Source organism: Narcine bancroftii, chromosome 3, assembly GCF_036971445.1.
Source record: "Narcine bancroftii isolate sNarBan1 chromosome 3, sNarBan1.hap1, whole genome shotgun sequence".
Taxonomy (NCBI): domain Eukaryota; kingdom Metazoa; phylum Chordata; class Chondrichthyes; order Torpediniformes; family Narcinidae; genus Narcine; species Narcine bancroftii.
The window spans coordinates 231,316,144-231,341,268 of NC_091471.1; the positions used below are offsets into that span (position 1 = coordinate 231,316,144).

Consider the following 25,125-nt stretch of genomic DNA (forward strand, 5'->3'; position numbering starts at 1 on the left):
AGGGGAACAGCGGGCGTTAATGATCAGTGGGGGAGGGATGTGGGGGACCGGAGGGGCTTAAAACACAGGGAGGGATGTAGTGGACTGGATAGGGTTACAGATGGGTGTAGGGGACCAGAGGGGGTTACAGTGCCAGGGAGGGATGTAGGGCACCGGAGAGGGTTACAGAGACACGGAGGAATGTAGGGGACTGGAGTGGGTTTCAGAGTCAGATGGGAAGGAACCGGAGGGGGTGACATAGACAGGGAGGGGGTTAAGGGACCGGAGTGGGTTACAGAGACAGGGAGGGATGTAGGGGACCGGAGTGGGTTTCAGAGACACGGAGGGGTTTCGGGGACTGGAGGAGGTTACAGAGACAGGGAAGGGTGTAGGTGACAGGAAGGGGCTTACAGAGACAGGAAGGGATGTTGGAGTCTGGAGTGGGTTTCAGAGACAGGGAGGGGTGTAGGGGACCGGAGGTGGTTACAGAATCAGGTAGGAGTGTAGTGGACCGGAATGGGTGACAGAGACAGGGAGGGGGTTAAGGGACCGGAGTGGGTTACAGAGAAAGGGAGGGGTGGAGGGGATAGGAGGGGGTTACAGAAAAGGAGGGTTTTCTGGGACTGGAGGGGGTTACAGAGACAGTGAGGTGTCGTGGACCGGAGTGGGTTACAGATACAGGGAGGGGTGTAGGGGAACAGCAGGGGTTAATGAGTCAGGGAGGGGTGTTGTGGACTGGAGGAATTTACAGATACAGGGATAGGTGTAGGGGACAGGAGGGGGTTACAGAGACAGGAAGGGGTGTAGGGGATCAGAGGAGGTTACAGAGACAGTGAGGAGTGTGGGGAGTTGCGGACTGGAGTGGGTTTCAGAGACAGGGAGGTGTGTCAGGGACTGCAGGGGGTTACATAGACATGGAGGGGTGTAGGGAAACGGAGGGGGTTAGAGAGACAGTTAGGGGTGCAAGGGACTGTAGTGGGTTACAGAGACAGGGAGGGATGTTGGGGTCTGGAGTGGGTTCAGAGACAGGGTGGGGTGTAGGGGGCTGGAGGGGATTATAGAGACACGTAAGTGTGTTGGTGACCAGTGGAGTTACAGAGACAGGGATGGGTGTAGGAACCAGAGGGGGTTACAGAGACAGGGAGGGGGTTGTGTGGGACCTGAGAGGGTTAAAAAGACAGAGAGGGCATCGGGGACCAAATAGGGTTACAGAGACAGGGTGGGGTATAGGGGACCGGAGGAGTTTACAGAGACAGGGAGGGGTGTAGTGGATAGGAGGGGGTTACAGAGACAGGGAGGTGTGTCGGGGAGGGGACCGCATGGGGTTACAGAGACATGGTGGAGTGTTGGGGACCGGAGGAGTTACAGAGACATGGAGGGGTGTAGGAAAAGGGAGAGGGTTACAGAGACATGGAGGGGAGTAGGGGAACGGAGGGTATTACAGAGACAGTGAGGGCTGTTGGGGATTGGAGGGGGTTCCAGAGAAAAGGATGGGTGTCGGGGACCAGATGGGGTTACAGAGACACTGAGGTGTGTAGGGACTGGTGGGGGTTACAGAGAAAGGGAAGGGTGTAGGGGACCGGTGTGGGTTACAAAGACGGGGATGGGTGTTGGGCATTACAGAGACAGGGAGGGATAGAGGGTACCAGAGGGTTTAGAGAGAGAGGGAGGGGTGTAGGGGACCAGAGGGGGGGTTACAGAGACAGGGAGGGAAGTAGGGGACTGCAGGGGGTTACAGAGACAGCGAGGGGTGTAAGGTTACAGCGGAGGTTAAACAGACGAGGGGGTGTGGGGGACTGGAGGGAGTTACAAAGACAGGGAGGGAGTCAGCGACCATATGGAGTTACAGAGACAAGAAGGGGTGTTCAGTTCTGGAGGGGCTGTAGCGGACCGGAACATCTTACAAAAACAGAAAAGAGTGTACAGGAACAGCGGGCGTTAATGAGAAGGGTCGCGGGGGGTGATGTGGGGGACTGGAGGGAATTACAAAGACAGGGAGGGCATCGGGGACCAGATAGGGTTACAGAAGGAGGCTGGGGTATAGGGGACCTTGGGGAATTACAGAGACAGGGAGAGCTTTAAGGGACCGGAGTGGGTTATACAGACAAGGAGGGGAGGAGGGGACTGGAGGGGGGTTACAGAGACAGTGAGGTGTAGTGGACCGGAGTGGGTTACAGATACAGGGAGGGGTGTAGGGGAACAGCAGGGGTTAATGAGTCAGGGAGGGGTGTTGTGGACTGGAGGAATTTACAGATACAGGGATAGGTGTAGGGGACAGGAGGGGGTTACAGAGACAGGAAGGGGTGTAGGGGACTGGAATGGGTTACAGAGAAAGGGAAGATTGTAGGGGTCCGGTGTGGTTTATAGAGACAGGGAGGGGTGTAGAATACCGGGGGAGTTACAGAGACAGGGAAGGGTGTAGGGTACCGGAGTGGGTTACAGAGACAGGGAGGGGTGTAGAATACCGGGGGAGTTACAGAGACAGGGAAGGGTGTAGGGTACCGGAGGGGGCTACAGAGACAGGGAGAGATGTAGGAGTCCCAAAGGGGTTATAGAGACAGGGAAGGGTGTTGCGGACCGGAGTGGGTTACAGAGACAGGGAGGGGTGTAGAATACTGGGGGAGTTACAGAGACGGGGAAGGGTGTAGGGTACCGGAGGGGACTACAGAGACAGGGAGGGATGTAGGGGTCCCATTGGGTTATTGAGACAGGGAAGGGTGTAGCGGACTGGGGGAGTTACAGGGATGGGGATTGTTGTAGGGGACCGGAGAGGATGAAAGAGACAAGGATGGATGTTGGGACTGGAGAGGCTGACAGAGACAGGGAGGGATGTAGGGGTCTGGTGGGGGTTATAGAGACAGGGAGGGGTGTAGGGTACCAGGGGAGTTACAGAGACAGGGAAGGGTGTAGGGAACTGGAGGGGGTTACAGAGACAGGGAGGGGAGTAGGCAACTGGAGCGGTTACAGAGACAGAGAGGGGACTGGAGTGGTTACAGGGACAGGGAGGGAAGTAGGGGACTGGAAGGGGTTACAGAGGCAGCGAAGGGTGTAAGGAAACACCGGAGGTTAAACAGATGTGGGGGGCGGGAGTGTGGGGGACCGGACGGAGTTACCAAGACAGGGAGGTCGTAGGGGACTGGAGGGTTTACAGAGACAGGGAGGGGTGTAGGGGACCGAAAGGAGTTACAGTGACAGTGATGGGTGTAGGGATCTGGAGGGGGTTATAGAGACAGGAAGGGATGTAGGGGAACAGCGGGGGTTAATGAGAAGGGGGCAGAGATGTGGTGGACCAGTTGGAGTTACAAAGACATGGAGGGAGTCAGGGACCAGATGGGGTTACAGTGACAGGAAGGGGTGTCGGATACCGGAGGGGGTTACAGAGACAGGGATGGTTGTTGGGGATTGAATGGGTTCTAGAGACAGGGATGGGTGTCGGGGACCAGAGTGGGTTACAGAGACACTGAGAGGTGTCGGGACTGGTGGGGGTTACAGGGACAGGGAGGGGTGTAGTGGACTGGAGGGGTTTACAGAGACAGGGATGGGTGTAGGGGACAGGAAGGGGTTACAGTGACAGGGAGGGGAGTAGGGGAACGGAGCGGGTTACAGAGACAGGGAGGGGTGTAACGGACCAGAGTGGGTTTAAGAGACAGGAAGGGGTGTAGGGGATTGCAGGGGGTTTCAGAGACAGGGAGGGGTGTTGGGGAACAGTGGGGGTTAATGAGTTGGTGGGGGGTTGGTGTGAGGGACCAGAGCGAGTTACAAAGACAGGGAGGGGCGTAGGGGAACAGTGGGGATTAATGAGAAGGGTGGGGATGGGGGGGATTGGAGGGAGTTATAAAGACAGGGAGGGCTTCGGGACCAGATGGGGTTATTGAGAGAGAGGCGTTTAAGGGATGGGAGAGGGTTACAGTGACAGGGAGGGGTGTAGCGGACTCGAGGGTGTTACAAAGACAGGGTGGAGTGTACAGGAAGAGTGGGCGTTAATGAGAAGGGGGAGGGGATGTGGGGGACCGGAGGGAATTACAAAGACAGGGAGGGTGTCGGGGATGAGATAGGGTTACAGAGAGAAGGAGGGGTATAGGGGACCTTGGGAGATTACAGAGACAGGGAGGGGTTTAAGGGACCGGAGGGGGTTAAAGAGACCAGGGTGGGGTATAGGGGAAAAGCAGTGGTTAAACAGACTGGTGGTGGGGGGGACGTGTAGGCGACCGGAGCGAGTTACAGAGATAGGGAGAGGTATAGGGGATAGGAGGGGGTTACAGACAGGAAGGTTTGTTGGGGTCCAGAGGGGATTATAGAGACAGGAAAGGGTGTCGGGGACCGGGGAGGTACAGAGACAGGGATGGGTGTAGGGACCAGAGGAGGTTACAGAGACAGGGGGGAGTTTGAGGGACCTGAGAGGAATAAAAAGATAGGGAGGGGTGTAGGGGATTTGTTGGGGGTTACAGAGTCAGGGTGGGGTATAGGGGACCGGAGGGGGTGACAGAGACAGGGAGGGGTGAAGGGGAACAGCGAGAGTTAAAGAGACGGGGGGGGGGGGGTGCGTGTGGGGGACCGGAGGGAGTTATAAAGACAGGGAGGGGTGGACGGGCCTGGAGAGGGTTACAGTGAGCATTACACTCACAGGTGTTCGATCCCTGACTTCATGGGGCCTCTCATTCTGATAGTGTCTGACAGCATCTGAGGAAGAGAGTCCATGTGAAGCCATTTTCTCTCCCTTAGTTCCATCCTCCCCAACTTCTCCCTGTCCCCTGCATCCTCCTTCCCCACTCATGCCTCCATTTGTCCTGACCTCCCCTTCACCATCCCCTCACCATCACCCTGCAGTCTATCTTCCTCTCACCATTTCCTCTCACATCTCTCCTGCCCTGCCACATCCCACTATTGCACTCACCCTTTGTCCACACCCTCTCCTCTTCACCTGTCTACCCCATCTCCTGTCCACCACTACTCTCTCGCTCCCCTCACCACTCTACTGTCCAAGCCCTACTCTCCCTACACCCTCCTGTTCACCCCCTTTCCTCCACACACCTCTCTCCCCCTAACCCTCTTCCCCACCTTCTCATCCCTCTCCTCCCTCTCTCTTTCTCTCTATCCTCCTCCTCACCTCCAGTCCCACTCACCTTAGCCACTGGCTTCCGTTGCTGGGGGAGTGGTTGTTGTACCTGATCCGGCCCAGGACCAGAGGGGACCTGGGTCCTCGCTGGGTGGTGTGGGGTCCAGCCCCATTGGGTTGCAGCTTCTCCACCTTTTGTCTTTCGTGGGGCTGGGATCTGTGTCACTTCCAGGGCTGTGACATCTGACTCGCTGCTGTCCTCGGGCTCTGTCAGTCGAGGGAGGAGTGGTCAGAAGGGGATGGGAGGGAGTTCAATGGGGGAAGGTTGTCAGAGGGAGAGGGGGTGTCAGTGAGAGAGGAGGGTCAGAGGGAAGGGGGTCAGAGGGAAGGGGGTCAGAGGGAAGGGGGTCAGAGGGAAGGGGGTCAGAGGGAAGGGGGTCAGAGGGAAGGGGGTCAGAGGGAAGGGGGTCAGAGGGAAGGGGGTCAGAGGGAAGGGGGTCAGAGGGAAGGGGGTCAGAGGGAAGGGGGTCAGAGGGAAGGGGGTCAGAGGGAAGGGGGTCAGAGGGAAGGGGGTCAGAGGGAAGGGGGTCAGAGGGAAGGGGGTCAGAGGGGGGAGGGGCGTCAGGGAGAGGGGTAAGGTTCGAGTGGCAGTGGGGTGATGGGGGGGGGAGGGGAGGGAGTACGGAATTGATTACCCTTGTCCTGTTCCAAAGGCAGTCTGGGAATCTTCGTCAAGTTGATCGAATCCTTGGACCCCTCCGACTCTACACTGCTCTCCAGTTGGGGTTCCTGAGCTGCTTCCCGAGATCGGTGAGATGGAGTATAGGGTAGTGCTGACAAAAATCATCACAGCAGTTAGGTCCCCAGCCCACCATTCACCGTGTCAATCCCCGAACCCCGAAGTCTCTCTGTTCTACAACACTCCCCACCATTCACCATCTGTCCCCGTACCCCGAGGTCTCTCTGTTCTACAACACTCCCCACCATTCACCATTTGTCTCTCTGTTCTACAACACTTCCCACTGTTCATCATGTTGGTCCCCGTACCCCGAAGTCTCTCTTTTCTACAACACTCCCCACTGTTCACCATTTTTGTTTTGTCCCGTACCCCGAGGTCTCTCTCTGTTCTACAACACTCCCATTGTTCACTGTATCGGTCCCCGTACCCCGAGGTCTCTCTGCTGTTCAACCCCACTATTCACCGTGTCGGTCCCCGTACCCCGAGATCTCTCTGTTCTACAACACTCCCCACAGTTCACTGTGTCGATCCCTGTATCCCGAGATCTCTGCTCTATAACACCCTCCATCGTTGCAGGAGGGGCATGATTGGCAGCTAATATTCCAGGATTCCATTGCTTTAGGCGTGATTCAACGGAGAATAAATGGTGGAGGAGTCGCATTGCTTGTTAGAGAAAACATTACAGCGGTGTTATGGCAAGATTGATTGGAGGGCTCATCCATTGAAGCTATTTGGGTGGAATGGTAAAGGCATGAAAACACTAATGGGGATGATTTATAGACCCCCTAATAGACAGAGGGAATTAGAGGAGCAAATTTATAAGGAGAAGATATATGTGTAGTAAACAAAGGTGATGGTTGTAGAAGATTTTAACTTTCCACACATTGACTGGGATGCCCATACTGTAAAAGGGCTGTGGGGGAGATTCAAACAAGAGAACGTGGATTGAGATTGAAGGGGGAAAAGTTTCGATGAAACATGAGGAGGAATTTCTTCACTCAGAGGGTGGTGGGATTGTAGAATGATCTTCCGCCCAAAGTGGTTGATGTGGGCTCGATTTTAATATTGAAGGAATGGTTGGGTAGGTATATGGACGAGAAGGATGTGGGAAGGGTATGGGTCAGGGGCAGGTCAATGGGCAAGGTGGGAAAAGGTGTTTGGCATGGACTAGATGGGCCTGTTTCTGTGCTGTAATTGTTATATGATTATATATGGTTCAAGATGATAATTTTACCCAAATCTTTGTTTATATTTTCAAGCAGTTCCAGTTTTTAATGCCTAAATAATTTTTTAACAATTTTGACTAAAATTTCCTCTTATACAGGTAAATGGAATAATAAGAATCCGATAGTGAGTAAATATATACCTACCCAACCTTTCATTTGCAGAAATTAAAGAAATGGTGGTGGTATGGCTTTACCTAATCTTAGACTTTATTATTGGGCAGTTAATATTCCACAAACCTGAACATCCTTGTTGGACAGATTTGGAATTGAAATCTGTACAGAGGTATTCATTCACTTCCTTATTGGGAGCTGCTCTTCCTGTTACAATTGCTAAGATTAGTAGACATACCTTTAGCCCAATACTTCAACATCGTTACGGATTTGGTTTCAATTTCACTAATTTTATTATTTATCTCAATTTTTTTTTTCTCATTGTCTATAATAGATTAAACCTTTTCTTTTTGGAAAAGCAAAGTAATTGTCTATTTTTTGGATCTGTTTAATGTCTTGATATAATATCTAACAAATATAATATACTGAAGTGTTCTTTTAGATATTTCCAAGTTGGATGTTTTTTGAACAAGATATTCCTCTATCATATCGACCTGATTTGGTTGATTCTCTTTTTCATGTGAATCCTTTCCATAAGGGTTTAATAGATAATATTTATTAAAATTTCAATCGATCTTTAATGATAACATTAGAGGATCTTGGGAATTGGAACTCATTCAGTTCTCTCAGAGGGACTTTGGGTCAAAATTTTTGGAAGGCTAAAACTTCTTCATTATGTGCCTGACACTCATTGATTCAGTTTAAAGGGGTCCATTGGATTCATAGGTCGAAAGATAAATTGGTCCGTATCTTTCCTAATGTTCGTCCCATGTGTGATCAATATAAATCACAAGTGGCCACACTAACGCGTATGTTTTGGTCTTGAACTATATTGGAGAAATATTGGACAGGTATTTTCAAGACGGGGATTAGATTGCAACCAATCCACTGACTGCTATTTTTGGAATTCTAGTTCCTGAGGGGGGGTCGAGTTCCCACCTCTGCACATCGGGTTGTAGCCTTCACAACACTGTTGGCCAGAAGATCGGAATTCACAGACTTTGATGCAACGGCTCTCTCAAATTATGTCGTTTAAGTTTAGAAAAAAATGAGAAGCTGCACTTTTGATACCTCTGTTAAGTTTGAAGAGACTTAGTGTCCTGTTATAAACTATTTCCATATGAGTTAATCTGTATTTTGATTGTTTTGGATTTCTGTTGTTTTTTTATTGACTATCATCAGATAAATCGTTTGTACTGATCTGTTGTCGTGAACTATCCGTTTAGGCTGACCAGCCCTTTTTGTCGTTTAGTTGGTTGGTTCGATGGGTTTTAACTATTTTTTTCTCTCTGTTTTTGAATATTCCAAATTGAAGAAAAGGGATAATGTTGTTCAATATGTTATAATGTTACACGTTGTATTAGTTACAGGTAGTCCCCGACTTATGACCACAATGGGGACCGAAAGGTTAGTTGTAACTTGGGTTCAGTCGCAAGTCGGGGAACGGGTTCCTTGGGTCGCCGCTGGGAAGTAGTCGTCATGCTCCCAAAAGGAGCGGGGACCACTGTATACAGTACTTTTAATACAAAATATGAACTCAAACAGTAGTTTTAATACATTTTTAAAATATTTTGGTCGTATGTGTGGGTAGACGTAACTCAGAAGTCGAGGACTACCTGTAGTGCAATATATTGATGTTTCTATTTTTACTATTCGATTCTGGATTCAATTCTCCTCCTGTATTGTTTACTATAATATGTTTAATAAAATGATTGAAAAAAGAAAGAAGAGATGGCATGTGGGGTAGGGCCAAGAAAATCCATCACAACAGTAAAGTCCCCCCTACTGTTCACTCTGTCGGTCCCCGTAACCCGAGGTCTCTCTGTTCTACGACATTCCCCACCGTTCACCATGTCGGTCCCTGTATACTGAGATCTCTCTATTCTACAACACTCCCCACTGTTCACCATGTCGGACTCCGTACCCCAAGGTCTCTCTGTTCTTCAACACTCTCCACTGTTCACCATGTCAGTCCCCGTACCCCAGGGTTTCTCTGTTTTCCAACACTTCCCACTGTTCACCGTGTCAGGCCTGAACCCCAAGGTCTCTGTTCTACAACAATCCCCACCGTTTACTGTGTCGGTCCCTGTACCGGAGATCTCTCTATCTACAACACTTCCCACCATTCACTGTGTCCATACCCATACCCTGAGGTCTATCTGTTCTGCAAAACTCCCAATTTTTTGCAGCGTGTCTGTGATCTCGGATGTCAGTGAGGAGAAAGTGGAGTAGAAGGGAAGGTGGGTGTTGGGGAGAGGGGTGTGGGGGTTGGAGCGTACCCTTTACCGGAGAGATGCTTGGTGTGGGAATCTGTGTCACTTTGAAGGATGACTCCTCCATGGATGTGTCCCCAAGGCTCCTTTCTGGCGTCACCTTGCTGATGTCACCTGTCCATGGGAGGTTTGGGGTTGGGGGTGAAACAAGGATGGGGGTATCACAGAGCCAAAACAAAGCAGGGAGTTGTCAGACGAACATCCTTTGCCCATTTAGCATCAGACGTCTCCCCCTAAACTGCATTTGCCGGTAGCTCTGCAGATTCGCACTCTCCCCTGTGGATCTTGCAGGGAAGGGAGTCTTGTGGGGACAGGGATTGGGATGGTGGAGGCCGGATTTACTCTGAGGGTCTCGTGGGGAGGGCGAGTGGGATCACAGAAAGTAGATTTACTCCGGGGGTCTCACTGGGAGGGGGAGTGGGATGGTGGAGGATGGATTTACTCTGGAGGTCTCAGTGGGAGGGGTAGTAGGATCATGAAGGCCAGATTTACTGCGGGGGCCTCGTGGGGAGGGTGAGTGGGATCGTGGAGGCCGGATTTATTCTGGGGGTCTCAGTGGGAGAGTGAGTGGGATCATGGAGGCCGGATTTACTCCGGGGATCTTGCTGGGAAGGGGGAGTGGGATCACAAAGACCAGATTTACTCTGGCGGTCTCACGGGGATGGGAAGTGGGATCGCGAAGGCCGGACTTACTCCGGGGGTCTTGTGGGGAGGGGGAGTGGGATCACCAGATTTACCTTTCTTCGGTATCAGGCCGGAGAGTTTGAGGCGGGACTGATTTCGCTGCTTCGACTGGCGGAGCAACAATGAGTGCTCATCCCCCACCGATGACTGTGGACGAGACGGGGGTATCGTCACCTCTGGGGCTGGGGGGGAGAGAGGGGGAGGAGAGAAAGAGGTGGGGGAGAAAATTAGGGAAGGATTGAATATTGAGGTAAAGAGGAAGAGAGAGGTGGGGAGGGGATGAGGGGGCAGTTTTAGGGAAATGAGTCAATGCTGCAAAAACGCACCTGAAACGTGATCATTTCAGCAAAAACATCACTGGTGTTTGGGGTGTCGATTTTTCCTGATCGGTTCCTGCAAGATAGGTCAGTCACAGTGTGCTGTTCCCTCTCCCCATCCCGTCATACACTCCCAGGGAGGGACACAGAGTGAAGCTCCCTCTCCCCCTGTCCCGTCACACTCTCCCAGGGTGGGACACAGAGTGAAGCTCCCTCTCCCCCTGTCCCGTCACTCTCTCCCAGGGTGGGACACAGAGTGAAGCTCCCTCTCCCCCTGTCCCATCACACTCTCCCAGGGTGGGACACAGAGTGAAGCTCCCTCTCCCCTGTCCCATTACACATTCCCTGGGTGGGACACAGAGTGAAGCTCTCTCTCCCGTCCTGTCACACACCCCCAGAGTGGGACAATGAGTGAAACTCCCTCTCCCCCAGTCCTGTCACACACTCCCGGGGTGGGACACAGAGTAAGCTCCCTTTCCCCAAGACACGTCACACACTCCCGGAGTGAACCATGGAACCCTCCAGCACAGAAACTGGCCCTTTCGGCCCTTCTAGTTGTGCTGAACCATTTTCTTTTGCCTAGTCCCACTGACCTGCACCCAGTCCATAGCCCTCCGTACTCCTCCCATCCATATACCCATCAAAATTCCTTTTCAGTGTTAAAATTGAGCCCTCATTCACCACCTCAGCTCGTTCCACACTCCCACCGTTCTCTCTGTGTGAAGAAGTTCCCCCTCGTGTTCCCCTTAAACTTCTCCCCTTTCATCCTTAACTCTGGTTTGGATCTCATCCACCCTAAGTGGAAAAAGCCGACCTACATTTACTCTATCCCTCTCATAATTTTAAACACCTCGATCAAATCGCCCTTCATTCTGTTTAACCTTTCCCTGTAACTCGGTTCCTGAAGTCCAGGCAACATCCCAGTAAAATTTCTCTGCACTCTTTCTATAATAGTTTCTTTCTTTCTGTAGCTCGGTGATCAAAACTGACAAAGTCCAGGTGTGGGGCCGGTACTCCAAATACCCCAATGCCCCAAATGTGGCCTCACCGATGTCTTGTACAACTTCACCATAACATCCCAACTCCTGTACTCAATACTTTGATTTATGAAGGCCAATGTGCCAAAAGCTCTTTCCAACCCTGTCCACCTGTGACGCCACATTCAGGGAATTATGTATCTGTATCCCCAGATCCCTCTGTTCCACCGCACTCCTCAGTGCCTAACTGTTCACCATGGACGTCCTTTCTTGGTTTGTCCTTCCAAAATATAACATCTCACACTTTTTTACATTAAATTCCATCGCACATTATCCAGCCCATTTTTCCAGCTGGTCCAGATCCCTCTGCAAACTTTAAAAACCTTCCTCTCTGTCCACAACATCTCCAATCTCAGTGTCGTCTGCAAACCTGCTGATCCAATTTACCACATTATTATCCAGATCATTGATATCGATGACAAACAGCGATAGTCCCAGCACTGATCCCTGAGGGACCCCACTAGGCACAGGCCTCCAGTCTGAGAAGCATCGTCCGCCACTGCACTCTGGCTTCTGTCCAGCCATTGTCAAATCCAGTTCACTACTTCACCATGAATACCCAGCGTCTGAACTTTCCTGATGAACGTCCCATGTGGGACCTTGTCTAAGGCCTTGCAAAAGTCCATGTTGTGGCGGCTCTGCGGTTCTTTTGCTTGCTGCATGCCTAGTGCCACTACGTTGGTGACCCCCACAGTCCAAAAGACATTTGGACCCAATGATAACAGACCGACCCAAGCGCACGGAATGCAGTTTCACCAAAATTGCCGACCTGGACCTTGCAGCCGCAGGTCTGGTTTGAACAGGCTGATGCCCGATTCCAGATCAGGAAAATTGTCTCGGATGCCACAAAGTACTACTATGTGGGTCAGTTCACTTGACCAGGGAACAGCAGGCCGCATCATCGACTTCCTACACCAGCCACCAGTTGTGGAGAGGTATGAAACAATCAAGGTGCTTCTGATCCGTACGCAGCGCAGTTGCTCCACATGGACGGCCTAGATGACTGCGCACCATTGGCCTTAATTAACAAGATGCTGACACTAGCAGGCAGCCAAAAGCCATGTTAACTGTTCAAACGTCTTTCTCAAGTAGATGCCAGAAGATATCCACCTCCTCATCGCTGGCAATGATTTCAGTGGCCCACACAATGTAGCAACCCACACAGGTATCCAATGGCACACCAAGCAGCATGGCGAAGCCTCCATCAACCAAATTGCTGTGTCATGCTCTAAGTCCCAGGCCTTCCCCCGTGCCACCAATGAACCCCGTGATGCCCGCAGCAGGGAGTGACCCCAGTTTGGACCGTTGGTGTTTTTACCAACAAAACTGGGGTTCAGGAGTCCATTGCCTCCCACTTTGTTCTTTCCTGGGAAACGCCAGCCATCTCTCATGGCTATGGAGGCTGGCCACCTTGAGAGCCACCTTTACTTACGGGACCAACACTCCAGGAAAAAGATCCCCCCCATCAAGCCACGACAACCATGCCAGGAAGTCAGGACCAATGCTCACTGCTGCCAACAACAGCAGTATTCGCACATATAGCACATGAACCATCCCAGTACAGTTTGGTACCAGCCGTTTCACCTGGTTGTTTACGCTGGCAGCAGTGTCGCAACCTTTACTGGGTGCAGATTTCATCTGGATGCACTACCTCCTGGTGGACCTCAGGGAAGGCACCTAGTGAATGCCAAGACCTTCCAGAACTTCTTGCTTGGCAAAGCCAAGTTACCGGCCCCACACATGGACTCTGTGATTTGTCAGACAATGAGTTCAAGCGGAGATCCCGACTATTCTCCACAGACACCCCTAACCATGGTGTACAATACCACATTCCCACTCAAGGAACACTGCTACACACCAGGGCACGCAGGCTCCCACCCGACAAATTCCATCTTGCCAAGGAGGAGTTCAGGAAAATGGAGGAGATGGGGATTGTCCGGCACTCAGACAGCCCATGCTCTGCTGCACATGGTTCCCAAGTTGGCTGGAGGATGGAGGCCATGCGGCGACTACAGTAGGCTCAACAACGCCACCACAGCCGACTGCTACACAATGTCCCACATTCAGGACTTTATGGCCAATTTGCATGGGGCACACACCTTATCTAAGGTCACATCTATCCAGCGATGTCCCCAAGACGGCCATCAACACCATGTTTGGCCTATTTGAGTTCCCGTGGATGCCTTTCAGACTCAAGAATGCAGCATGAATGTTCCAGCAACTCATGGACTCTGGGGTGCAGCTTGGATTTCACCTTCATCTACTTAGATGATATCCTGATCGCCAGCCGCTCGCACCGAGCATTTGACACACCTGCACCAACTCTACCGCCGCCTGAGTGAATACGGGCTGGTCATCAACCACGTGAAATGCCAGTTCAGGCTGTTAGCCATTGATTTCCTTAGGCATTGCATCAACCGGCATGGAGCGATTCCCTTGCCGGCGAAAGTTGAGGCCATTGGCCAGTTTGCCAGGCCCAGTACAGTCAAGGGCCTACAGGAGTTCATGGGCACGATCAACTTTTACCACCGATTCCTACCATCAGCGACCCAAATCATGTGACCCCTGTTCAGCCTGATGACGAGCAAGGCCAGGGAAATCATTTGAGGCCCAGATTGGGTGGATGAACTCCCATGGGTGCTTCTTGGCATCCGCAGGGCTCCTAAAGAAGACAGCCACATCTTTGACAGAGTTGGTATTCGTCACTCCACTGATGATTCCAGGCAAGTTTGTGCTAGCGGCCCTTGGCACAGAGGAGATACCCACAACAGTGCTCACAAGAAGATAGGAATACTAGTTCTTGTCCCAACACCTTTCCTTGTCTGCAAGGCCTCTGGGGCTGTGACTATGTCTTCGTCCACAGGGGCATGCACCGAACTCCACTCCAGCGGCCATATGAGGGCCTGTACAAGGTGGTGCATCAGAACAGAACCACATGCATCCTCGATAAGAGCGCCAATGAAGAGACAGACCTTCACCATTGACTGCCTCAAGCTAGCGCACCTAGACCTGAAACACCCTGTGACTGTGCCACCCCCCACTCCAACGAGGTCAGATTTAAAAAGGTGTTGGCCGTGGGCTCCACACCTCGCACCGGATCTGGGGAGGGCATGTGGTGGCTCACCCATGCAAAAGGCGAACCGGCTCACAGAGTGGCAAGCAAGTCTGCGGCAGCTCAGACTGTGAGAGTTCCAGGTGCAGGGCAATCCCACAGCTTGGCAGCTGGGAGTAACAAGTGTCATCAGCTTCTGAGGGATTTAAGCGCTCGCGAAAGTTCAACACACTTTCAACTCTGTGTGGGTCTTTAGTGCGACTACATTGTAGACAATATCCAGAACTTGCAAGTAACTTCATTGAAAAACTCTAAGGTTGGTTAAACACTACCTACTACACACAAAGCCATGATGACTATCCCCAATCAGTCCCTGACAATCCAAATAATTGTATATCCAATCTCTTTAAATACCTTCCAATAATTGTCCTCCGACTGACGTCAAGCTCACCGGCCTTTCCTTTCCAGGGTTACTTTTGGAGCCTTTTTTAAACAACGTGAGCCACCCTCCCATCCTCCGGCACCTCACCCGGGGCTCAGGACTTTTTAAATATTTCTGCCAGAGCCCCTGCAATTTCTACACTCCCATCCCTTAGGGTCAGTGGGAATATCTCATCAGGCCCTGGGGATTTATCCACCCTTATTTGCTTTAAGACAGCAAGCCCTTCCTCCTCTTTTATCTGTAGAGGTTCCATGATCTCACTGCTTGTTTTCCTTACTTCCCACAACTGCTTCCTGAGTGAATACTGATGGAAAAAAACATTTAAGATCCCCCTATCTCTTTCAGCTTCATACAACACTGACCATGCTGATTTTCAAGGGGATCAGTTTTCTCCCTGACTATCCCTTTTCTTAATATGTCTGTGGAAACCCTTAGGATTTCCCTTCACATTGTCTGCCAAAGCAAACTCATGTCTTCTTTTTCTTTCCTGATTTCTTTACTGAGGTTTTTCTTGCAATTTTTATACTCCTCAAATACCTCATTTGCACCTTCTGAACAAGATCCCAAATATCCCTCAAAAACCAAGGTTCCCTATGCCTGCTAACCTTGCCTTTGATCCTGACAGGAACATACAACTGACAGGGAGGGTTTAAACTAAGTTGGCAGGGGGAAGGGGACCAGGGTGTTACAGTGGAGAAAGAGGAAAATAGAAAATAGAAGTAGGCCATTTGGCCCATTGAGTCTGCTCCGTAAATCCACCCTGAGCTAAACTGATGTCACATCTAGTTCCAAATTCCAGCCTTTTCTCCCATCCCTTGATTCCTTGACTAATTAGATATCTTGCACTCTCCTCTTTAAATTCCCCTAATGACCGGGCCTCCATGGATGTATGTGGTAAAAAATTTCACAAATCCACAACCCTCTGGCTTAAGAAATTTCTCCTCGTCTCTGTTTTAAATAGGTACCTTCCAATTTTAAGACTGTGCCTGCTGGGCCTGGACTCATCCACAAAGGGGAACATCTTATTCACATCAACTCTGTCCAATCCTTTCAGCTTTCAAAATGTTTCTGAGATCCCCTCTCGTTCTTCTGGACTCAAATGAATACATGAGCCGATAAATGTTCCTCGTACGTTAGCCCTTGCATTCCAGGAATCATCCTGGTAAATCTTCTCTGGACTCTCTCCAACATCATTACCTCCAAAACTGCACCCAGTTCTCCGAATGAGGTCTCCCCAGTGCCCCATAGAGCCTCATCAACACCTCTTCACCCTTCTACACTATTCCCCTTGAAAGGAATACCAACAGAGGAGTCTCGTGATGGAGTAGTGGCCGGAAGGGGAATACTAGCCCTCTCCAGAAAATAAGAAATAAAGTGAAGAAAATATAAAGTTCAAGAAACACAAAACATAACAAATAAAAGATAAAGTTGTAGAGAAAAGAGAGAAAATGGCACCCAAGAAGGAAAAAGTAAAAACAACGGGAAAAAAAGAAGACACCAAAAGAGAAAGGAGAAGGCCTTACCTGCATGAAGAAACATGGAGCTGTCATGGAGAAGAGAGCCCGTTCTCCGATGTTGGTGACGACCCCGCAGAGTCGCCACCCCCCAACCGTTGGACTGCAAAAATGGCTCTCTGAGCCAAACAAAAGTGCGCTTACTGACAGGAGGGGGGCTCAGCTGAGGAGCGGGCAAACACAGCGTGAACACCTGAGGGATGCCCAACACCAGGGCTCTCAGCTGGAAGAAGAGCACAGCGACATGAAAGGGAGCAAAAGGAAAGAAGAGCAGCAGCAGGAGATGAGTAGCCCAGAAGAAGAGGACCAACAGCAAGAAGCAAAGCAAGAAGAAGCCCAGCAAAGTGAGACAAGCAACTCATCAGGAAAGTCAGAAGAGGAGGAGTCACGTGATGGAGTAGTGGCCGGACGGTGAACTCCAGCCCTCTCCAGAAAAGTCGGAGAAAATAAAGGAAAACACAAAGGCACAAAAATAAAAATTAAAGTAAAGTGAGTATAAAGGTGGAAAGAAGATGGCGACGAAAAAAGAAAAATCGAAACCAACGGTAAGAAGAGAGGAAGAAAAGACAACGGAAGAAGAAGGAGAAGGCCTTACCTGTTCGAAGAGGCCCGCGGTGGAGAAAGAAACCCGCTCCCTCAGGTCGGTAGAAAGTGGACTACAAAAATGGCTCGCTGAGCCGAGTAAAAGTGCGCAATGCGCATGAAAAAAAACACACCGACGGGAGGGGTGACCAGCTGGGGAGTTGATCTCCACAGCCGGCAATGACAGCTACAGAACAGCAGCAGCAAGAGGAGAACATAGAAGACAACGAAAACAAGAAAGAAGAGAAGAAAAGGGCAACAAAGAAACAACAGATGGCCAACCCAGAGGAAGAGGAAGAGTACAGTGAAATAGAAGAAGAAGGGAAAGGCAAGATAAAGGATATACTTTCTCTTATTAAAGAATACATGGAGTCATGTAAAGAATGGCAAGCGCAAGAATTTAATGATTTAAGAAGAAGAATAAACAATACAGAAGAGAAAGTGAATAAAATAGATATGACCTTAACAGAAATGGGGAAAAAAATGGACAAGGTGGAAGAACGAGAAGCAGCAGTAGAAATGGAGGTAGAGGACTTAAAAAAGAAATTAGAGGAATCTAATAAAAAAGTTAAAGAGACACAAGAGCTGTTAGCTCAGAAAATAGATATAATGGAAAATTATAACAGAAGCAATAACATTAAGATAGTGGGCCTTAAGATGAAGAAGGCAAGAATATGAGAGAGTTTATAAAAGATTGGATCCCCAGGATCCTAGGATGTCCAGAACTACAGCAAGAAATGGAAATAGAAAGGGCACATAGAGCATTGGCCTTTAAACCACAACCACAACAAAAGCCAAGATCTATTTTAGTAAAATTCCTAAGATATACTACAAGAGAAAAGGTACTGGAGAAAACAATGGAGAAAGTAAGAGAGGACAACAAGCCACTGGAGTACAAAGGGCGAAAAATCTTCATTTATCCAGATATAAGTTTTGAACTCCTGAAGAAGAGAAAGGAGTTCAATACAGCAAAGGCGATTTTATGGAAGATAGGGTATAAATTTATACTAAAGCATCCAGCGGTATTGAAAATATTTATTCCAGGACAGCAAAACAGACTATTCTCGGATCCAGAGGAAGCAAGGAAATTTGCAGAACAACTACAAAACAAGCAGAGAGATGAAGACATGTAATAAGAGTAAAAATGACCACGATTTATATGTATGTGGGTAAAGCTGTATATGTATAGTGTGCATACATGAATGTATCCATATTTAGAGGAAAATATAAAGAGTATAGACAAGAATTAATAAGGGAAGGAAATGGAATAGAAGGAATAAGGAGGGAATTAAAAGAGTGACCTTTGTTACATATGAAAAGTGAAATCTTTTCTGGGGGGGCTGGGTGGAGAGGAGTTACGGTCACTGCAAAATCAGCTGACGCTTGCGAGCGAATTCGCAAATCCAAATGGAGAGGGGAGATGTGGTTGTCCTTCAAGGGATAAAGGACAACTCAGGAGGGGAAGGGGAGATTGGGGCTAAAGAAGTTTTAAATAGGAGAATAAGGAAAACGTTTGATGTTTTAGGAATGTTGTCTTATAAAGGGTTCAAAACAAGAAAACAGAAATGGATAAGAAGGAAAGGTAATGATGGAGAAACGGAAAGGGAAGATAAACAAAGTATAAAATGGCTACGTTGAACTATATAACTTTAAATATTAATGGAATACATAACCAAATTAAAAGGAAGAAACTGCTAAATTTACTGAAAAAAGAAAAAATTGATATAGCATTTGTGCAAGAAACACATTTAACTGAATTGGAGCACAAGAAATTAAAGAGAGATTGGGTAGGACACGTAACAGCAGCATCGTATAATTCAAAAGCAAGAGGAGTAGCTATATTAATTAGTAAAAATGTGCCATTTAAAATAGAAGAGGAAATAATAGATCCAGCAGGGAGATATATAATGATAAAATGTCAGATATATTCGGAGTTTTGAAATCTACACAATGTATATTCACCTGACGAAGAAGATCAAAAGTTTATGCAAGATATCTTTTTGAAGATAGCAGATACGCAAGGGAACATATTAATAGGAGGGGATTTCAACCTGAATTTGGATTCAACTATGGACAAAACTGGGAAAAAAAATTAACAGAAAGAACAAAGTAACCAAATTTATAATTAAATCGATGGAAGAAATGCAACTTTTGGATATATGGAGGAAACAACACCCAAAGGAAAAGGAATATTCATATTACTCGGCTAGACATAAAACATACTCAAGAATAGACCTATTTTTGTTATCAGCTCGTATGCAAGATAGAGTAAGAAAAACAGAATATAAAGCTAGAATACTATCGGACCATTCACCCTTAATATTGACAGTAGAGTTAGAGGACATCCCTCCAAGAATGTATAGATGGAGATTAAACTCCATGCTACTTAAAAGGCAGGATTTTAGAGAATTAATTGAAAGACAAATTAAAATGGGAGGAGTCACGTGATGGAGTAGTGGCCGGACAATGAACTCCAGCCCTCTCCAGAAAAGTCGGAAAAAACAAAGGAAAACACAAAGGCACAGAAATAAAAGTTACAGAAAAGTGAGTATAAAGGTGGAAAGAAGATGGCGACAAAAAAAGAAAAATCGAAATCAACGGTAAGAAGAGAGGAAGAGAAGACAACGGAGGAAAAAGGTGAAGGCCTTACCTGTTTGAAGAGGCCCGCTGCGGAGAGAGAAACCCGCTCCCTCAGTTCGGTAAATAATGGACTACAAAAATGGCTCGCTGAGCCGAGTAAAAATGCGCAAACGCGCATGAAAAAAAACACACCGACGGGAGGGGGGACCCGCTGGGGATTCGATCTCCACAGCCGGCAACGACAGCTGCAGAACACCTGCAGCAAGAAGAGACCACAGAAAACAATGGAAACAAGAAAGAAGAGAAGAAAAGGGCAACAAAGAAACAACAGATGGCCAACCCAGAGGAAGAAGAAGAGGAAGAGGAAGAGTACAGTGAAATAGAAGAAGAAAAGAAAGGCAAGATAAAGGAGGTACTTTCTCTTATTAAAGGATACATGGAGTCATTTAAAGAATGGCAAACACAGGAATTTAATGATTTAAGAAAAAGAATAAACAACACAGAAGAGAAAATGAATAAAATAGATATGACCTTAACAGAAATGGGAAAGAAAATGGACAAGATGGAAGAGCGGGCAGTAGCAGCAGAAATGGAGGTAGAAGACTTAAAAAAGAAATTGGAGGAATCTAATAAAAAAACTAAAGAGACACAAGAACTACTAGCTCAAAAAATAGATACAATGGAAAATTATAACAGAAGAAATAACATAAAGATAGTGGGCCTTAAGGAAGATGAAGAAGGCAAGAATATGAGGGAGTTTATAAAAGAGTGGATCCCTAAGACCCTAGGATGTCCAGAACTATAGCAAGAAATGGAAATAGAAAGGGCACATAGAGTATCGGCCTCTAAACCACAACCACAACAAAAACCAAGATCTATTGTAGTAAAATTCCTAAGATATACTACAAGAGAAAAGGTACTGGAGAAGACAATGGAAAAAGTAAGAGAGGGCAACAAACCACTGGCGTATAAAGGGCAAAAAATCTTCATTTATCCAGATATAAGTTTTGAACTCCTAAAGAAGAGAAAAGAGTTCAATACAGCAAAGGCGATTTTATGGAAGAAAGGGTATAAATTTATACTAAAGCATCCAGCGGTATTGAAAATATTTATTCCAGGACAACAAAACAGACTATTCTCGGATCCAGAAAAAGCACGAAAATTTGCAGAACAATTACAAAAATAGACTGAGGGATGAAGACGGGTAATGAGAGTAAAAATGATCACGATTGATATGTATGCGGGTAAAGAGGTATAAGAGTGAATAGAGACAATGTGCATACGTGAATGTATCTGTACTTAGAGGAAAATATAGATAGTATAGACAAGAATTAATAAGGGAAGGTAATGGAATAGAGAGAATAAGGAGGGAATTAAAAGAGTGACCTTTGTGACATATGAAAAGTGAAATCTTTTCTGGGGGGGGGCTGGGTGGGGGGAAATAGCGGTCACTGCAAACTCAGTTGACGCTTGGGAGTGGATTCGCAAATCCAAATGGAGAGGGGAGATGTGGTTGTCCGACAAGGGATAAAGGACAACTCAGGAGGGGAAGGGGTGATTGGGGATAAAGAAGATAGAAATAGGAGAATAAGGAAAATGTTGGATGTTGTAGGAATGTTGTCTTATAAAGAGTTGAAAATAAGAAAACAGAAATGGAAAAGGAGGAAAGGTAATGGTGGAAAAACGGAAAGAGAAGATAAACAAAATATAAAATGGCTACGCTAAACTATATGACTTTAAATATTAATGGAATACATAACCAAATTAAAAGGAAGAAACTACTAAATTTACTGAAAAAGGAAAAAATTGATATAGCATTTGTCCAAGAAACACTCTTAACTGAATTGGAGCACAAGAAATTAAAGAGAGATTGGGTAGGACATGTAACAGCAGCATCGTATAATTCAAAAGCAAGAGGAGTGGCTATATTAATTAGTAAAAATGTATTATGTCAACCTGGAAATTGGAAGATAATTTGAAAATACAACAATGGTATATAGAAATGAATAAATGTATTCCATTAGAAAAAATAACATATAGGTTAAGAAATAATATTGAAATATTCGAACAAGTATGGGAGTCTTACATTAAATACAATAGCGAAAACCTACCGGGGACAAACATTACGTAAGTTGATGGAAGGAGAAGGAAAGAAAAGAATGGACTCAGAAGAATTTCTGGTGTATTTTTGTTGAATGACAACATTGTCTGACTGGCTTAATGCAACCTAGATTGTATACCTAAAATGGATGAGGGGGGGGGGGTGGGGGGGTGGCTTGGGAGGAGGGAGGGGGGGGAGAAAAAGTCACTGTATATGTGTGAAAAAGAAATAGTGTATATCATGGCTAATGTGATTTATGGTGTGAAAAATAAAAAATTTAAAATAAAAAAAATAATTAAAAAAAAGAAAGACAAATTAAAATGTATTTTGAAATAAATGCGAAAGCAGTGAAAGATAAGTTTATACTATGGGATGCAATGAAAGCATTCATTAGAGGGCAAATAATAAGTTATGTAACCAAGATGAAAAAGGACTATAATCAGGAAACAGAGCAGTTGGAAAGGGAAATAGTAAATATAGAAAAAGAATTAGCAATGAAGGAAGATACAACTAAAAGAAGAGAATTGGCGGATAAAAAATAAAATATGAAACACTACAAACATATAAGGTGGAGAAGAATATAATGAAGACAAAACAGAAATATTATGAACTAGGTGAAAAAACGCACAAAATCCTAGCATGGCAGCTTAAGACAGAACAAGCTAAGAAAATGGTATTGGCATCAAGGAAAAAAGACAAACAAATTACATATAATCCAAAAGAAATTAAGGAAAACTTTAGAGAATTCCATGAACAATTATACCTAACTGAAAACGAAGGGAAAGAAGGGAAAATAGATGAATTTCTAACTAAAATTGAACTACCAAAACTACAAATAGAGGAACAAAATAAATTAACAGAGCCATTTGGAATAGTAGAAATACAAGAGATAATAAAAAAATTACCAAATAATAAGACACCAGGAGAGGATGGATTCCCAATAGAATTCTATAAAACATTTAAAGACTTATTAATTCCGCCCCTCCTGGAAGTAATCAACCAGATTGATAAAACACAAAGCTTACCAGACTCATGTAAAAAAGCAATAATTACAGTAATACTAAAGCAAGGGAAAGATCCACTCACACCAGCGTCATATAGACCAATATCTTTACTTAACACAGAATATAAGATAATAGCTAAACTATTAGCAAACAGATTAGCAGAGTATGTACCGAAAATGGTAAATCTAGACCAAACTGGATTTATCAAAAAAAGACGCACAACAGACAATATTTGTAAATTTATTAACTTAATTCATGCAGTAGAAGGGAATAAAGCGCCAACAGTAGCAGTTGCTTTAGACGCAGAGAAGGCCTTTGACAGAGTAGAATATAACTATTTGTTCAAAGTATTGCAAATATTCAGTTTACCAGAGAAGTATATTAATTGGATTAAAGCATTACATAAGGGACCATTAGCGAAAGTGACAGTAAATGGACATGTATCAAAGCAATTTAACTTAAGCAGGTCAACACGGCAGGGATGCCCACTATCACCTTTATTGTTCGCGTTAGCTATAGAACCACTAGCAGAATTGATAAGAACAGAAAATAATATAAAAGGTATAAAAATAAAAGACAAGGAATATAAAATCAGTTTATTTGCGGATGATGTGATAGTATACTTAACAGAACCAGAACTATCAATAAAAGAATTCTATAAGAAATTGAAGGAATATGGAGAAGTGTCGGGTTACAAGATCAACGTAAATAAAAGTGAAGTAATGTCTATGAATAATGAGGATTTCTCAAAATTTAAGAAGGAATCACCATTTAGATGGCAAATGCAAGCAATAAGATACCTAGGTGTACAAATAAATAAAAATCTCGGCCAACTATATAAACTCAATTATTATCCACTATAGAAAAAATTACAGGACGATTTAGAGCATTGGAAAGATTTACCACTAACACTGATAGGAAGGATAAACTGTATTAAAATGAAGATTTTTCCAAGGATACAATACCTATTTCATGCATTGCCAATACAACTGACAGAGAAATTCTTCAAGAAGTTAAAGAAAATAATAAGGAAATTTTTATGGAAAGGGGGGAAACCGAGGATAGCACTAGATAAATTAACAGAATGGTATAAACAAGGAGGCTTGCAACTGCCAAACTTTAAAAATTATTATAGAGCCGCACAATTAAGATACCTATCAGATTTTTATCAAACAAGGGAAAAGCCAGATTGGACCAGATTAGAATTAGATAAAATAGGGGAAAAGATACCTGAACACATATTATAAAAATGGGATGAAAAATTGGTACAACATAGAAGTTCTCCAGTATTACATCATCTACTCAATATTTGGAAGAAGATTCATGTAGAAAGAAATAAAACAAATTATCAATTACCAAAACTAATATTGACGCAAAATCAGCTAATTCCTTTGACAATAGATAACGAGATAGACAACAGACTCGCCAAGGCAAATAGCGCCTTTGGAAGACTACACAAAAGAGTCTGGAAAAACAACCAACTGAAAAACCTCACAAAGATAAGCGTATACAGAGCCGTTGTCATACCCACACTCCTGTTCGGCTCCGAATCATGGGTCCTCTACCGGCACCACCTACGGCTCCTAGAACGCTTCCACCAGCGTTGTCTCCGCTCCATCCTCAACATCCATTGGAGCGCTTACATCCCTAACGTCGAAGTTCTCGAGATGGCAGAGGTCGACAGCATCGAGTCCACGCTGCTGAAGATCCAGCTGCGCTGGATGGGTCACGTCTCCAGAATGGAGGACCATCGCCTTCCCAAGATCGTGTTATATGGCGAGCTCTCCACTGGCCACCGTGACAGAAGTGCACCAAAGAAAAGGTACAAGGACTGCCTAAAGAAATCTCTTGGTGCCTGCCACATTGACCACCGCCAGTGGGCTGATAACGCCTCAAACCGTGCATCTTGGCGCCTCACAGTTTGGCGGGCAGCAACCTCCTTTGAAGAAGACCGCAGAGCCCACCTCACTGACAAAAGGCAAAGGAGGAAAAACCCAACACCCAACCCCAACCAACCAATTTTCCCCTGCAACCGCTGCAATCGTGTCTGCCTGTCCCGCATCGGACTTGTCAGCCACAAACGAGCCTGCAGCTGACATGGACTTTTTACCCCCTCCATAAATCTTCGTCCGCGAAGCCAAGCCAAAGAAGAGATAACCTTTCCTTTAGAGAATGGGAGAAAAAAGGGATTAAAAGAATAGAAAATTGTTTTTCAGGAAATAGATTATTATCCTTTGAACAAATGAAAGATAAATACAATATAACTCAAGATACAGCGCTGGCATATTACAAATTGAGATCCTACTTGAAGGATAAATTCGGAAGCTGTTTGAGTTTGCCAGAGGGAAGTAACTTTGAATATGTGATTACAGATACAATGATAATCAAAAGATTTATAACAAATATGTATATTAAACTGCAAGAAAAG

At 46.3% G+C, this 25,125-nt stretch overlaps 1 protein-coding gene and 1 long non-coding RNA gene across 3 annotated transcripts in view; one reads left to right on the forward strand and one right to left on the reverse strand.

The window, feature by feature from the left end:
* Positions 1 to 25,125, reverse strand: part of LOC138758233 (uncharacterized) — a 62,305-nt gene that overhangs the window by 7,892 nt on the left and 29,288 nt on the right. For both annotated transcript variants that reach the window (XM_069926870.1, XM_069926869.1), the window contains exons 4-9: positions 10,395 to 10,461; positions 10,122 to 10,215; positions 9,391 to 9,498; positions 5,731 to 5,868; positions 5,103 to 5,302; positions 4,604 to 4,659 (exon numbers count right to left, since the gene is read on the reverse strand). In XM_069926870.1, the coding sequence (XP_069782971.1) occupies positions 4,604 to 4,659; positions 5,103 to 5,302; positions 5,731 to 5,868; positions 9,391 to 9,498; positions 10,122 to 10,215; positions 10,395 to 10,461 (663 nt within the window). The remainder of the gene's footprint in view (positions 1 to 4,603; positions 4,660 to 5,102; positions 5,303 to 5,730; positions 5,869 to 9,390; positions 9,499 to 10,121; positions 10,216 to 10,394; positions 10,462 to 25,125) is intronic.
* On the forward strand, positions 5,611 to 8,839 carry LOC138758239 (uncharacterized). Its single transcript, XR_011354223.1, has 2 exons — positions 5,611 to 7,124; positions 8,025 to 8,839. It is a non-coding gene; the product is annotated as an uncharacterized lncRNA (long non-coding RNA).